At 37.8% G+C, this 13,562-nt stretch overlaps 1 protein-coding gene across 3 annotated transcripts in view; it reads left to right on the top strand.

The window, feature by feature from the left end:
• Window positions 1-13,562, top strand: part of FKBP5 (FKBP prolyl isomerase 5) — a 48,806-nt gene that overhangs the window by 19,052 nt on the left and 16,192 nt on the right. For all 3 annotated transcript variants that reach the window (XM_032218363.1, XM_032218364.1, XM_032218365.1), the window contains exons 2-5: window positions 2,125-2,251; window positions 4,118-4,262; window positions 8,164-8,306; window positions 10,275-10,389. In XM_032218363.1, the coding sequence (XP_032074254.1) occupies window positions 2,147-2,251; window positions 4,118-4,262; window positions 8,164-8,306; window positions 10,275-10,389 (508 nt within the window). In that variant the 5' untranslated portion in view covers window positions 2,125-2,146. The remainder of the gene's footprint in view (window positions 1-2,124; window positions 2,252-4,117; window positions 4,263-8,163; window positions 8,307-10,274; window positions 10,390-13,562) is intronic.

The raw sequence follows: 13,562 nt of genomic DNA, 5'->3' as shown, positions 1-13,562 counted from the left end.
AGCTTTTCTGAACATATTTTTCTTTAGCTGTTGAAATGATAACTACAGATGGTCAATAATATGTGCCTGAGCAATTATCTGTCTTTTTGATTAAAGATCAGACATGATTCTCCACTTAAACACTTGTCTAATGTTTTCTATAACAAAATTGTATTTGATTTTTCCAAACTCCCTTTTTATGCAGCTCAGTTATTTTATTATTTTTTTCTTTATTGGTTAACATTTATGAATTGTCTAGCTCTAGAGATCCTGGGCAGAGAAAATAAAACTCATAAATACAGTATTGTATAAAGACAAAAAGTCGGGATAGAGGATGTGCAGTAATGGAGATAGTAGAGAATTGGAGAAAACCATAAAATTCAAATATCTGCAAATAGAAATTGAAGGACTATGGTAAAAAGAAGCAAAAAAATTACCAATAATAATATGTGCCTTGGATGCCATCCCGAAACTAGCTGGAGGCAGGACTTGAACACAACTGGCATTGACAAAATCACTATCAGTCAATTGCAAAAGGCAGCTTTACTGTACTTGGAACAGTTTACATCCTGCAATGATACCTCTAATGCCATCAAACAACATCTACCTGAGAAGTTTTTTTCTCCTCTTCCTCCATCACCTCACAAAGTATTCCTGCTTCCCTCTCTGCCTTTCTATCTTGTTTGGCTGCATTTTCTCCCTGTCATAAATCCCACCCATCCAGCCCCATCTTATTTTCTACCCACTCATCCCATTCTACCCATTTTGCTGCCTGTTGTTGATGCTTTTTCTATGATCAGTCTTACATCCTAGGATGTAAAAATATATCCCTCCTTCTTCTACCTGCTCCTTAAATCCATTCTTTTTTCCATCCCAGAATCTGATTTTCTCCTGCTGGTCTTCCCAATGTAGAATACTACTTTGTCCAACCCAGGATCTAGCTCAATTCTTCCAGATGTACTTCATTGATTATTTTTGTTGGACTTGTTCCCGTGTTGTTTTCATCACTTCAGAATCATGGGTAGAAAAGAGATACACTTCAGGTCGCATAGTGTACTGTCTGTAAACATGATTCATTTGACCACAGAGTTCACTGGTGATGGGCCAGTTACTGTTTCTCAGCCCAGCCTGTGCAGTGTTGGTTTTTTGGGGGGGGAGGGGGAATAAACCTTAGAGATGGCTGTCATGTAACCATCTTGAGCTCTCAGAAGAAATTTTGGATATAAATACATAAATCAATAAATACATTTTCTGTGTCCCATTAAGGAAAACAAATATCTCTCCAAAGTGTCCTTTTTAAAGAAAGATCTACTATGACATATTAAACTTTTCGCCTTTTCTTGTTCTCTCTCCCATTTTTCCTTCTCTTTTTTTGGGGAGGCAGGAATGAAAAAACAGAGATAAAATTTGTTCTGAAGGATAACAATTAGAGGTAGCTGGGTAACTTTGTAAGTTTTACAAATTTTCTTCTTATTTATTTATTCATTATTAGATAAATAATGAAATATCTAAGATTTTTTCACATCCAACAGTAGCAAAAATAGGTCCAAATTCAAATAATATTGTAGAAGTCTCCTTAACCTTCTTAAAAGCTCATATTGATACTGTAATAAAAAAATAGTTGTATTTAGTATATAAAATGTACATATCACAATAATTTTCTAGGACTCGGGTGCTAATAAATTTATTTAAAATATTTGTGTCCCATTTTAAGATGTCCACAGTTCTTCCTGAACTGTGATCTATTTCTTTCTTTCTTTCTTTTAATTCATTTCTGTCAAGAACCAAGTAGCCTTTTGGGGTTACAACTGGTAACCTGTGATACATATGTGTTCTGTGGAATTTCAAACTACTTTGTATACCAGTAAAAAATACTACAGAAAATTAATGTGCCTCCCAGGCTTCACTGGAATGGGAATAAAACCAAGATGGTTAGAGGAAGAAATAGAGATAGCAGCTGCTTGCATTATCTCTGTGGGAAAAAGGCTCTCCAGCCATGTATTAATTTTTTAATGATTTCTACTATTTATATTCATTAATTATTAATATATGGAGAAATTGTCATGTAATAGATGGCAGCATTTGGAGTAACATTTAATAGGGCAGTTTATCCTTATTCATTCAAGTTTGTATTTGTTTGCAAAGGCTCTGCCTATGAAATGAGACCATGACAACTGATGAAGCTACAAAGAAGGAAGGCGAGGTCCAAGCAGCAACTCTTGCTGAACAAGGTGAAGATATAACACCAAATAAAGATCGAGGAGTTCTGAAGGTGAGATTGTAGGAGAAATTAATGTTCAAATGGCAGCACACTTTCCCTATCCCATCTCCATTATAATAATGCAGTGCTTGTCTGTAGTAAATTTAACAGAAGCAAAAAAAGTGGGATAAGTACAAGATATTCGATAACACATTTGTACAATTTGGGTGTTTCCAGGGGAATTAAAAACTAGCTCCTGAATAATAATGTATTTTATCATGTTTCCCTGAAAATATGACATATCCTGATAATAAGACCATGCCACATTTTTCTGGTAGGCAAAAATATAAGCCCTCCCCTGCAAATAAGCCACCTGGACAACCCCCCCACCCACCTCCGACCAGGCAGAGTACCGCTCATCAACCTAGCGGTATCCTGAAAGTACCAAGCCACGAGAACCAGGGGGAAAAGATGATCATGTTGCTTGGTGCCTTTGAGTTACTGCTAGGTTGGTGAGCGGCGTTGTGCCCAGCTGAAGAGGGGGGTTGCCGTGCAGCTGCTCTCTTGCGAGCAGGCTCCCAAAGAGTCGGGCACAGCAGCCACCCGGCAAACCCCCTTTCCAGCCACGCAGAGCTCTATTCACTGACCTAGGGGTATTGCCAAGCCATGTGAGCGCTTGTTCGCTGCCGCCCGGCTCCCTCAGCTTGGCGCCTTCGAAATGCCAGTGAATGACGCTCTGCACAGCTGGAGAAGGGGGTTGCGTGAGCAGCTGTTCCGCTCTTGCTTGCGCGCCTCCCAGCCTCATGATGCCCTGGCTCAGCTCTCCCTGCAGAGCCAGGACACCTCCGCTGCCGCCTGGAACAGCTGCTCGCGCAACCCCCTCCGTGAAAAGCGCCATTCACTGGCATTTTGAAGGCGCCAAGCCGCGGGAGCCGGGCAGTGGCGAACAGGCACTGACGCGGCTTGGCAATACCCCTAGGTCAGTGAATGGTGCTCTGCCTGGCTGGAAAGGGGGTTTGCCGGGCGGCTGCTCGTGAGTGTGTTCGCTTCATGGCTGTTGTGTTGCGCTACTGCTGCGACAGCGCAACACAGCCATTCGCCCATGAGGCTGTGCCTGGTACTTTGGGAGCCCGCTCGCAAGAGAGCAGCTGCCTGGCAACCCCAAAACAATAAACCCCTCATAATAAGTCCCAAGCCATATTTTGTGTGTAAAAAGAAAATAAGATCCTGTCTTATTTTCGGGGAAACACGGTAGTAACTTTACCGTTCAAATTTAATATTGTGACAAATGTGAAAAGGGGGATTTAGCTAGATATAGAAGCCATAATGACCTAGAGAACTGCATTTGACTTTTCAGTAAGTTGTGGTCAAACTACCTGGGCTTTTTAGATCATTAACTGATATTGTAGTTGAATACAGTGTAAAATAAAAGAACCAGTTTGGATACTTCAGCAAAATTTGCACTTTCTTAATAAATAGCATTTTGTAGCATTCTCTACAATGAATGAAACAAATATATTTAAGAGATTCAAGTTTATAAATTCCTTACATTTTTATAGTTACTTGTAATGTGTGCTGATGTATTGTCCGCCAAGTTTTTGTTTATCATTAAGTTCTTATTATGGATCATGATTAGCCAGGAATTGGACACTCCTTAATTTTTGTGCTGTGTGTATCAATCCTAAACTTTAGAATTACACAATTAAGAACCAATTGAGTCATTATAAATGAACAAATTGGAAGTCAAAGGATTTTCTGGGATGTGGTCCATATGCACTTATATTCTGATTATAGTTTTTCATATATTGCTTTTATCTTTTTGTGATGAATCAGTGCAAATTATGAAATTATAAACATTTGAATAATATGAAAGAAAGTTTAGAACTGATCAATTGCTAAACACCTCTTAAGTTACATGTTTTCATATCTTAATTCTAGATTGTGAAGAGACCAGGAAATAAGGATGAATCTCCTATGATTGGAGACAAAGTTTATGTCCATTACAAAGGAAAGCTGGCCAATGGAAAAAAGTTCGATTCCAGCCGTGACAGGAATGAGCCATTTATCTTCAGCCTGGGCAAAGGTAAAGAGTGGAAAAGGTGGAGAAAGGTAAAGAGAGCTTTAGGCATATGAATGGGTTTTCCCCCCAACAAAATTACAATATATTTGTATATAATCCTGTTTTCAGAAAGACTATAAGAGCAAACAGAGAAAATGCTTAAGAATTAGCAAGTATATGGATCTGTCACTACCGGGCAAATCAGGCACTCTGTATTTTTTTTTTCTTCATAATATTGCTATGAAATGCTGATCTTAACTTGCAATGGTATTTTTGGCTGCATTGAAGATGCAAACATTACAAAATGGTTTAACTCTTAGAGTTTTCCATCACAATCTGAAAGACTTGAAAATTATATTTCTGTCATAAGATTAGGGGCTTTATAGAGGAAGTTTTTTTGTATGTGCATTTATAATGTTCAACTTCTTATTTTCTTGAATGAAGTTACTATACTAATTTGTTCTTGCTCTAATAGTTCAAATTTGTAGAGTAGATTTGCCCTTAGTAGTTACTTTGAAAATGGGATATATTGCTGCACCATCACTGCTAGAGTTCGGAAAGTATGTTGCCATATTTAATTGAAAAAGATGTTTTCTAATGTTTTTGTGCAAGCATGACTAGCTGTGTATCATTCTTGAAAAACATATATATATACATACATACATACATACATACATACATACATACATACATACATACATACGTTCACTTCACTCCCTTCTTTTTCTAGGCAGGGACTAAATTTCCAGTTTACCATCAAGGCTAACACAGCACTTGTTTTGTTTGTAAACATTAAGGATTATCAGATGGTGAAATCTTCATCCACCCATTGTGCAGTGGCCAACTTCTTGTAGGTTTATAAATACTTTTAGAGCAATCCTGGAGTTTTCAGATGTGAATAAAATTTACATGATTAGTGGCCTCATGTGATGTATCTGTTACTGATTATGGGTGAGGAATCAAATGCCTGACCTTTCTTCCTGACATGCTAGTTTTCTATATGCTTTTCTGTTTTGTCTTTGCCTTTCCCATCAGTTACAATCTGAAATAGTTTAATAAACAAACATACATTACATGAAACTGCATGTCACTGTTTATTTTGACTGTGGAGAAATATTTTAGCTAGTGGCAATACTATATCTTTTTGATTTGGCTTTTTTAAAAAGGCAGATCTTACAATTCTCTCTCATCTGAGGAATTTTTTGCATAGCTGCCAAGCAGCATGATTACAGAACTGTGAAGGAAGAGAAGTTCATTGTACAACCTATATATAAAGCTGTTTTACAATGATTTTTGTCAAAATGTCCTCTATGTATTGGAGCACATTTAGCTGTCATCTGAATAAAATCAGCTGCCTAAACTCTTTCTCAGGATTTGCTTTCACTCATAGTAATTCTAGAGGGTTTCTTCAGACCTTCTATTGTTAATGTACATAACTGAAAATGTGTTCAGCAATGGAAAGAAATGAACATTTTAAAGAAATATGTTGAAATATTTGTTAAATTTTAAGAGTAAAACAGCAGGTTTTAAAAATAGACTGGATTATCAGCTACAATGGTTTCCACTATCAGAATGGAAAGAGACAATTTATCTCAGCCTGTCATTCATTGATCAACAAAACCTGCTCTGGAGCAGATTTTGAGTGTGGAAGGAGAACCTGGGCAAAAAAAGAGGAGGACATCCTGCTATTTCTATTCATATGAAAATGATTCTGCCCTAATTCCTGGACACTGGGAATTCTTTCAGATTATCAGTTCCATTGAAGTCTTCCTCTTTCTTTTTCTGATATGTCAAAGTGTAATAAAACAACATAGTTATTAATTGTGTTTTTTTAAAAAAAACTGCTTAAGTACTATAAGGAAACTTTAACACTGGTAGCTTTTCATTATTATTATTTTTAAAATAATATTCAGGCAAATAGATGCATCTTAACAATAAACACAAACACTAACAAATTTCTTGCGGCAGCATAACTTTTTGTCATTTATAATTGGCAATGTATATAACCTTTCGACTGATTTTTTTTTGGCCTATTAAGTTTAAGCAAAAGCAGTAATACTAAGTTCTACATTCTTTAATTTTAAAGCCATTTTTATGTGTGATTATGTCCTACTGTGAAGAAGTCACCATCAGTTGATAATTCAAAAGTATTGAAGTTGAATTTCTTTTAACTGCAATGAGATTTTTGATTTTGGCAAACATGTAAAGGGCTTTATAAAAATTGTATATTTATTATGTACTTGACTTTCTAGTGTGTACCTTTTGTAATATACATTTCTGCCTTAGAAAGTGGATGGATCACCATTCTCCAGTGGTGGAATTCCATTGACCCATGAAACTACTTAAATTTTACACTTAAATTTTAAGATTGGCACTTTTTACACAAGTTTAGTTTCATATTTTAAATCATTTAATCATTGCTGGTACAATGCGAATCATATTTTCCTATATTTGGATAAAGTAGGGTACTGATTTCATAAGCAAAGGTCATATATATGGGATAAGGGAATGATCTTGAGGGATAGTAGGAAGAGCCATTACCAAATCAGTGGTCAGATAAAATAAGCCTGACTCCAGTGTGGATTTGTAGCCTGAGAAAATGACTCAGACAAGACTGCCTAGTTCTGACAAATAATGTATGTGTGTGTGTGGGGGAATCATTCAGATTGGCAAGATTCTGTTACTATATCCCTATAATGAAAGTTTTATTGGCCTGCATAACTTTGGTTTTGTGATCTGGTCTACCTTGAAGTGCTGACACCATGTGCCTGCCTGCATGGTGTCATATGCTTAAAGAAAAGATGAACATGTGAGATTAAGGGCTGATCTGCACTTCTTCTTTGGCCCACTTAGAATAGAGATTACCCACTCCTTGGTAAGGACAAAAACAGATCACATTGTTTTTAACCATTTTAGGCACCTAGGAAGGTGACCTTACCTGACTTCCTCTGCTTCCTCTACAAAAGTAATTGTTTTTCTCCCCTGCAATAAGCCTAACAGCCTATTCTTTTTGCTGTGCTTCACTTTGATTTACACAAATGCCTCTTTTGCAATTGGCTGTTCTTTATTCTGATGGGCATCATGCCCTCCTCCACCCCCACCCTCTGCCTTTGCCTGCCATTTTGTACTGGGCTGCCTGCCAAGAAATGTCTTTTCTTCAGATTCAGTAGTAGAACATTGAAATGTTGGCTGTGCCTTTTTTTAAAAAATACTATTGTTTGAACAGGTTTAGCAGAGGACCAGTGAAATGCCAAGTTTGTTTTTCTTTTTTTCTTTTAACTAGGCAGAATTGACAAGAATTCTGCCAAGTATCCTTTTCTAGCGTAAGTAATAGCGAGAAGTGTAAAACTAGGACAAGTGAAGCCCCCACCTGCCCCAGTTTTACAGGCGGGGCCTTCACCTGTCCTCAAAAGCCATGCCCAGAGAAGGAAAAGTAATGGCCACATGCTTTCATGGCATGGGTGAGAGCAGAAAGAAGGAGGGAATATCTAATCAGAGATCACATTGACCATAGTCTGGATAGAATATGTGTAGTGAGAATACTTGGATGTCACTGTGACCAAAGAGCAGGAAGCAGTTGAAACCCTGAAAAACATTTCCTAAATTGTCTTCCTTTCCAGCTACTTCATACATGGAAGACAAGCAGCTGCAGGCTTCAGTGCAGAAAAGCTTCTGCAGATCATACTTTGCCTCCAGTATAGTGTAAAGTCTGAATTGGATGATTATGCAAAACTTCCTTGCTGAAATGAATGCCACTTCAGTAAAGGACTTTCCAGTTTATTTAAGCTGTCAGATAAAAAAGTCACTGAGACATACAGTTTAGAGTGTCTTGTTTTGTCATTTGACCATGAGATTGTGTATTTCTAGATAATTCAAGAAAAGCTTACTGAACAAAATTATTAAATTGAAATTTTCTTTATGTTAGGTCAGGTTATCAAAGCATGGGATATTGGGGTCTCCACCATGAAAAGAGGAGAGATCTGCCACTTGCTATGTAGGCCAGAATATGCATATGGTTCTGCTGGTAGTGTCCCAAAGATCCCCTCAAATGCAACACTCTTTTTTGAGGTAAGTTTATGAAATATTTTTCTTACTTTTATTTATTACAGGTATTCAAATTCCATGGTTCTAAAGGAACTACAATAAAATATAAATGTTTAAAAACTATGTAAATTATACTTTTATACCATTAATACATCTGCTTGCTAAAATAGTTAATATGGGAGCTGTGAACGATAAAACCACTAATATTCACATTTGTATTTCTTATTCTGGGAAAATGTACTTGCAGAAAGTAATCATAAATATTTTTTTCAAAAGTAAAAGTCTGTAGGCAATCCAGTTTTACACATAAGATGAGGCATGAAAAGGAGGAAGCAATGTTTAATCAATTTTGCAAATGAGAGAAGATTGGGTGGGGTATTAATACCCTGGAAGAAATAAACAAAAATAAGTTGATTGAAAATAACGGTATTAAATATGAGAGACATGCAGAAAACTTAAGGAAACAAAAATCAAGTGCAAAGATATAGAATGTGAAATGCTTGCCTTGATAACAGTACTTGACAAAAATGGACTTGGCACAGTAATTGATTGCAGATTGAATATGAGCCAGTAGTGTGATGTGGCTGCAAGGAAGGCAAATGCATTTTTAGGTTGCATAAACAGAAGTATAATTTCTGAAATGAAATGAGTACTCTAAAAAATGGAGAAACAGAAAACTGATTTTTTTTTCATTCAGTGGATAAAACAGTAATTTGAACTAGTTATTTGTATTAGGTACCCTTAAATCTACAGAACTTTAGGTAAAATTTTCATACAATTACTACTGTCTGTAAAGCATAATCCTATAACTAAAGATATAAAAATTACCTTTCCATCCATATAAATCTTGTAAATATTTCCAACAAGTGAATAAAAAACTGATCTGTTGTTATCTTTCAAACTTTTGTAGCACACTAGCCACAAAATTATTTGCAGTCCACAAAACATTTCCAAAATTGTTGAAAAGGTTGCCAATAAAAATGTGTTTCCTTCACAAGAACAAACATTATGAGTTTCTTATCTTGCATTAGTCTTGTGATTTTTTTATTTAACTATAAAAATTCTGTTAATGTCCTATAAAAACTATGAGACAAATTTACGATAGTGGGAAGTTTAATTGAGTGACCTAAATTATATCCCCAAATACTCTGTTAGAATTGAAGTGCTTCTGATATAGTCTGACAATGGCAATGCTTCAAACATGTTGCAGGAGTAAAATTGTGTCAGGCTTGAAAAGGATCATGCCTTTGACACACTAAATAACATTTATGTTGCAAATGTTATCATTTAAATCCTGTTTAGGCAACCAGGTACTCCAAACCATAATCAGACTGAGAAAGGATATGGAGGCCTATGCCTGAAGCTGCATTGCACAGAGCCTGATTTTGCTCAGAACCCTTGGAAAGGTTTAGTGAATAAAGAATCAGTGAAATATGTACATTTTTTAAAAAAATAAGTTTTAACAACCTTAAATCAACAGTTTGATTTTCTCAACAACAACATGGAAGTGATTTTCAATTGTTTTTAATGTGGGGTTTTTTATACTTAAATTCTACACCATAACCTTGAATTTTTTGGGGGTAGCTCCTCTAATATTTTAAGATCAGTCAGGTTTGACTAGGTGCTGATATTTAGCTGGGCTTAATACAAAAAAGAAAGAAAAATCATCCTAAATTTGGGGTAAAAATGTTTCTAGATGATACTGACTTAACTTTGACCCACCATTTGGCTCTAATAAAGTCTGTTGTAATGCTGATTCCATGATTACTCTGGTTATAGTGCCTGATAAATCTGTCAGAATATTACTACTGAAAGCTGAATATATAAATACTTTATATATCCCTTTTCTTATAAATATAGAGGAAAATAGGCTCACTGGAAGAGTCATCGTGTAGCTTTGTCTTTAGATATTAGATGTCTGTGTTTTGTCAATATGCTTTTATATGCAAATTTGCATTATTTAAAGTTTGAGCTATTTGTTTGTTCATCTAGATTGAACTGCTTGATTTCAAAGGGGAGGATTTATTTGATAATGGAGGCATCATTCGTAGGATCAAGCAAAAAGGTGAAGGATATTCTAACCCTAATGAAGGAGCAGCTGTTCAGAGTGAGTATTCTCTTCAGCCTACATAAAATACTGAAGTCATTGCACAGAACAGTTGACCTGTCTTATTAAAGTACATTATAATAGTAAAAGTAGAATCCATGGCAATATTGTTCTTTCTCTCTGTGTGTCCTCCCCCACCCCATATATGACTAAGGTGACCAGATTTTAACATTGGTAAAGAGGGACACCATTGACGGGAGGGGGGGCATTCTTGATTTAAAAAATTTTAAAAATCGGGAGTTTTTTAAAACCCCGCGGGACGTGGGGCAAATTGTTCACGTGTGCATGCTCACATTTGTGAACCTGTAGGATTCACCACTGGTCCTAAGTCACTTTTTTTAGTGCTATTGTAAATTGATTAGTCATTAAATGAACTGTTGTAAGTCAAGGACTACCTGTACTGTTCTAAACAAAAAACCTGTAACCATATATCCCCATAACCATAGTCTGATCAGCACTTGTAACATATATCACAGCCTTCAAGATGGGGACATCTGCAATAGGAGATCAAAAAAGATAGTTTTCAATTATAGGCTGGAACCAGCATCTTGACTATTCTGACTCCCCACAACCCTACTTCATGTTAATATAAAGAAATTAGGTGGATACAATTACATATTGAATTCAAATTGACTTACAATCGTGTGTGTGTGTGTGTGTGTGTGTGTGCATGTACACAGTATATCTTATACATATAGCATTGTAAAGGTGAAATTTCCACCTATTGTCACTCATATACTGGGTTCCTAATTTTATCTAAGTTCCTGTTAATTTTAATGGTTTTATATTGCTGTTTTATTGTGTTGTAAGCTTCTCAGTATCACTTTGGATAGTAAGATGAGTGGCATATAAATTTAATAAATAAATAAATAATACTCATTAACTTATCATACCTATCTATAGATAAGCGCAAAAAGCAATTAAACAAGCATTTTCAAGAGGAGAAAAGTACCTTGAGTCTAAAAGAGTCGCAAAAGGTTTGAATGTTCTGCCAGTTCCCTTTTGTTTTGAATTATGCTATCCTGATGGGAAATAGTCTTCAAAACATGTAATTAAATATAATGAACAGAAATAGGATTTTAGGTACTGTTCTAAAGATATATTGCTCCTGAAAATCTCTTTATAAACTGTTTATCAACACTAAGGTACCTGTAGCTGTAGTTTCATAGCAAGTTTGTTGAAAACTTTATTTCATATATTTTGAAATTGAAATGATCCCCAACTAATCAAGCAAGGCAGAAATGTATGATATTCTAATAAAGAAAAATAAACCTCAATGGACTCAATGGGAATTGTTTTAACTAAGTGAGCAGAAGATTAGTCCTACTAACAAAACTCATGAATTTGGAATACAGAATACAGAATTCATATTCTATATTGTGGCATACAGAGCTATTCCTGTCAGCCATGTGAATGTTACAAGGCTAGCATACTGTGGACACTTTCTCCCCTGTTTGCTTCCACAGGAGCTTCTGCTATGCATTTCCAGGATGACCAGAGGCTAAAGAAAACAGGAATGTCATACATCACTGCAGAATATATACATAATATCAGCTGCTAATCCATATCTCATTATTTCTTTGCATCTGCTCCCCAGTATTTTTTTCAGGAGCCTGATAATTTAACAAAAAGTGCTTTTCCAAGCTTAACCAGTAAGTGGTCAGAAAAGATCCTTCTGCCTTAATTAACCCAGCTAATTGTTGCAAGCACAAAAGTATGCTGTTAGATATTGCACAATAGGTATGCAAGATCTTTATTCCCTTGTCAATTGCCTTTATTAAGGTTTGCTTCCTTAAACTGCTATTAGTACTATTACTACTATTAATAGTAAAAGAAGACAAGCTCCACCTTTGGAAAACAATATGCCTATGAATGAAAATATGTGTGTGTGTGTAACTAAATAGGCAGGCATGCCAAGTGGCACAGGACAGGCAAGAATTTACCAGGGGCTTTTTAATTGGGGGTGGAGGGAGATGGATCTCAATTCAGGACCACGCGAGGGAGTCCTGTTCTTTCAAGCAAGAATTCTCAAAGAGCAGTTGCTGCCACAAACGAAAAGCTGCTTTTAACCCCAAGCACGATGCCACGAATGTCACTATTTCCATCCGAGCTGCCACTGCAATCCTTGCACCCCAGCGAGAAAGAGGAAGCGGGAAGAAAAAAATAAATAAATAAATAACCACCCTCCCAAGCAGCTGGAGCTTGCAAAGGGCGACATTGCAATGAAGGTCGTACTCCTGACCCTCTAAAACTCTCGGGAAACTCCTTCGCAGCCACGGGGGGGGGGGCACCCTGTCACGGGAGCAGCCCCCCTGGTGGGAGAACAAAGGGATGGCTGCGAAAAGGCGCAAGGAAGGGGTGGATTGACAGCAAGGGTCCGTACCGTCGCTTGCCTTAAAGCTCTCGCCTAGCCGAGCTCTGGGGTTGCAGCCGCCGCTCGCCATTCCCTCAACTTGGATTTTGTGCTTTAATCAGTGGGGTGCGTGCTGGGAGGAATCTCTCCTCTCCTCCTGGCACGCACCTCCCTGCCTAAAGCGCTTCCTCTCACCCGCCTGATCTCTGCTGCGGGCGAAAGAGAACTGGGAGGACAGGAGAGATTCCTCCCAGCACGCACCCCACTGAAAGCGCTTTAATCAGTGGGGTGAGTGCTGGGAGGAATCTCTCCTCTCCTCCTGGCACACAACTCCCTGCCTAAAGGCTAAAGCGCTTCCTCTCGCCCGCCCGATCTCTGCTGTGGGCGAAAGAGAACTGGGAGGACAGGAGAGATTCTTCCCAGCACGCGCCCCACTGAAAGCGCTTTAATCAGTGGGGTGTGTGCTGGGAGGAGTCTCTCCTCTCCTCCTGGCACGCACCTCCCTGCCTAAAGTGCTTCCTCTCACCCGCCCGATCTCTGCTGCGGGCGAAAGAGAACTGGGAGGACAGGAGAGATTCCTCCCAGCACGCACCCCACTGAAAGCGCTTTAATCAGTGGGGTGAGTGCTGGGAGGAATCCCTCCTCTCCTCCTGGCACGCACCTCCCTGCCTAAAGTGCTTCCTCTCACCCGCCCGATCTCTGCTGCGGGCGAAAGAGAACTGGGAGGACAGGAGAGATTCCTCCCAGCATGCAACCCACTGAAAGCACTTTAATCAGTGGTGTGCGTGCTGGGAGGAATCCCTCCTCTCCTCCTGGCACG

The sequence above is a fragment of the Thamnophis elegans genome, chromosome 5 (assembly GCF_009769535.1).
Source record: "Thamnophis elegans isolate rThaEle1 chromosome 5, rThaEle1.pri, whole genome shotgun sequence".
NCBI lineage: Eukaryota > Metazoa > Chordata > Lepidosauria > Squamata > Colubridae > Thamnophis > Thamnophis elegans.
This window is presented reverse-complemented; position numbering and strand designations above follow the sequence as displayed.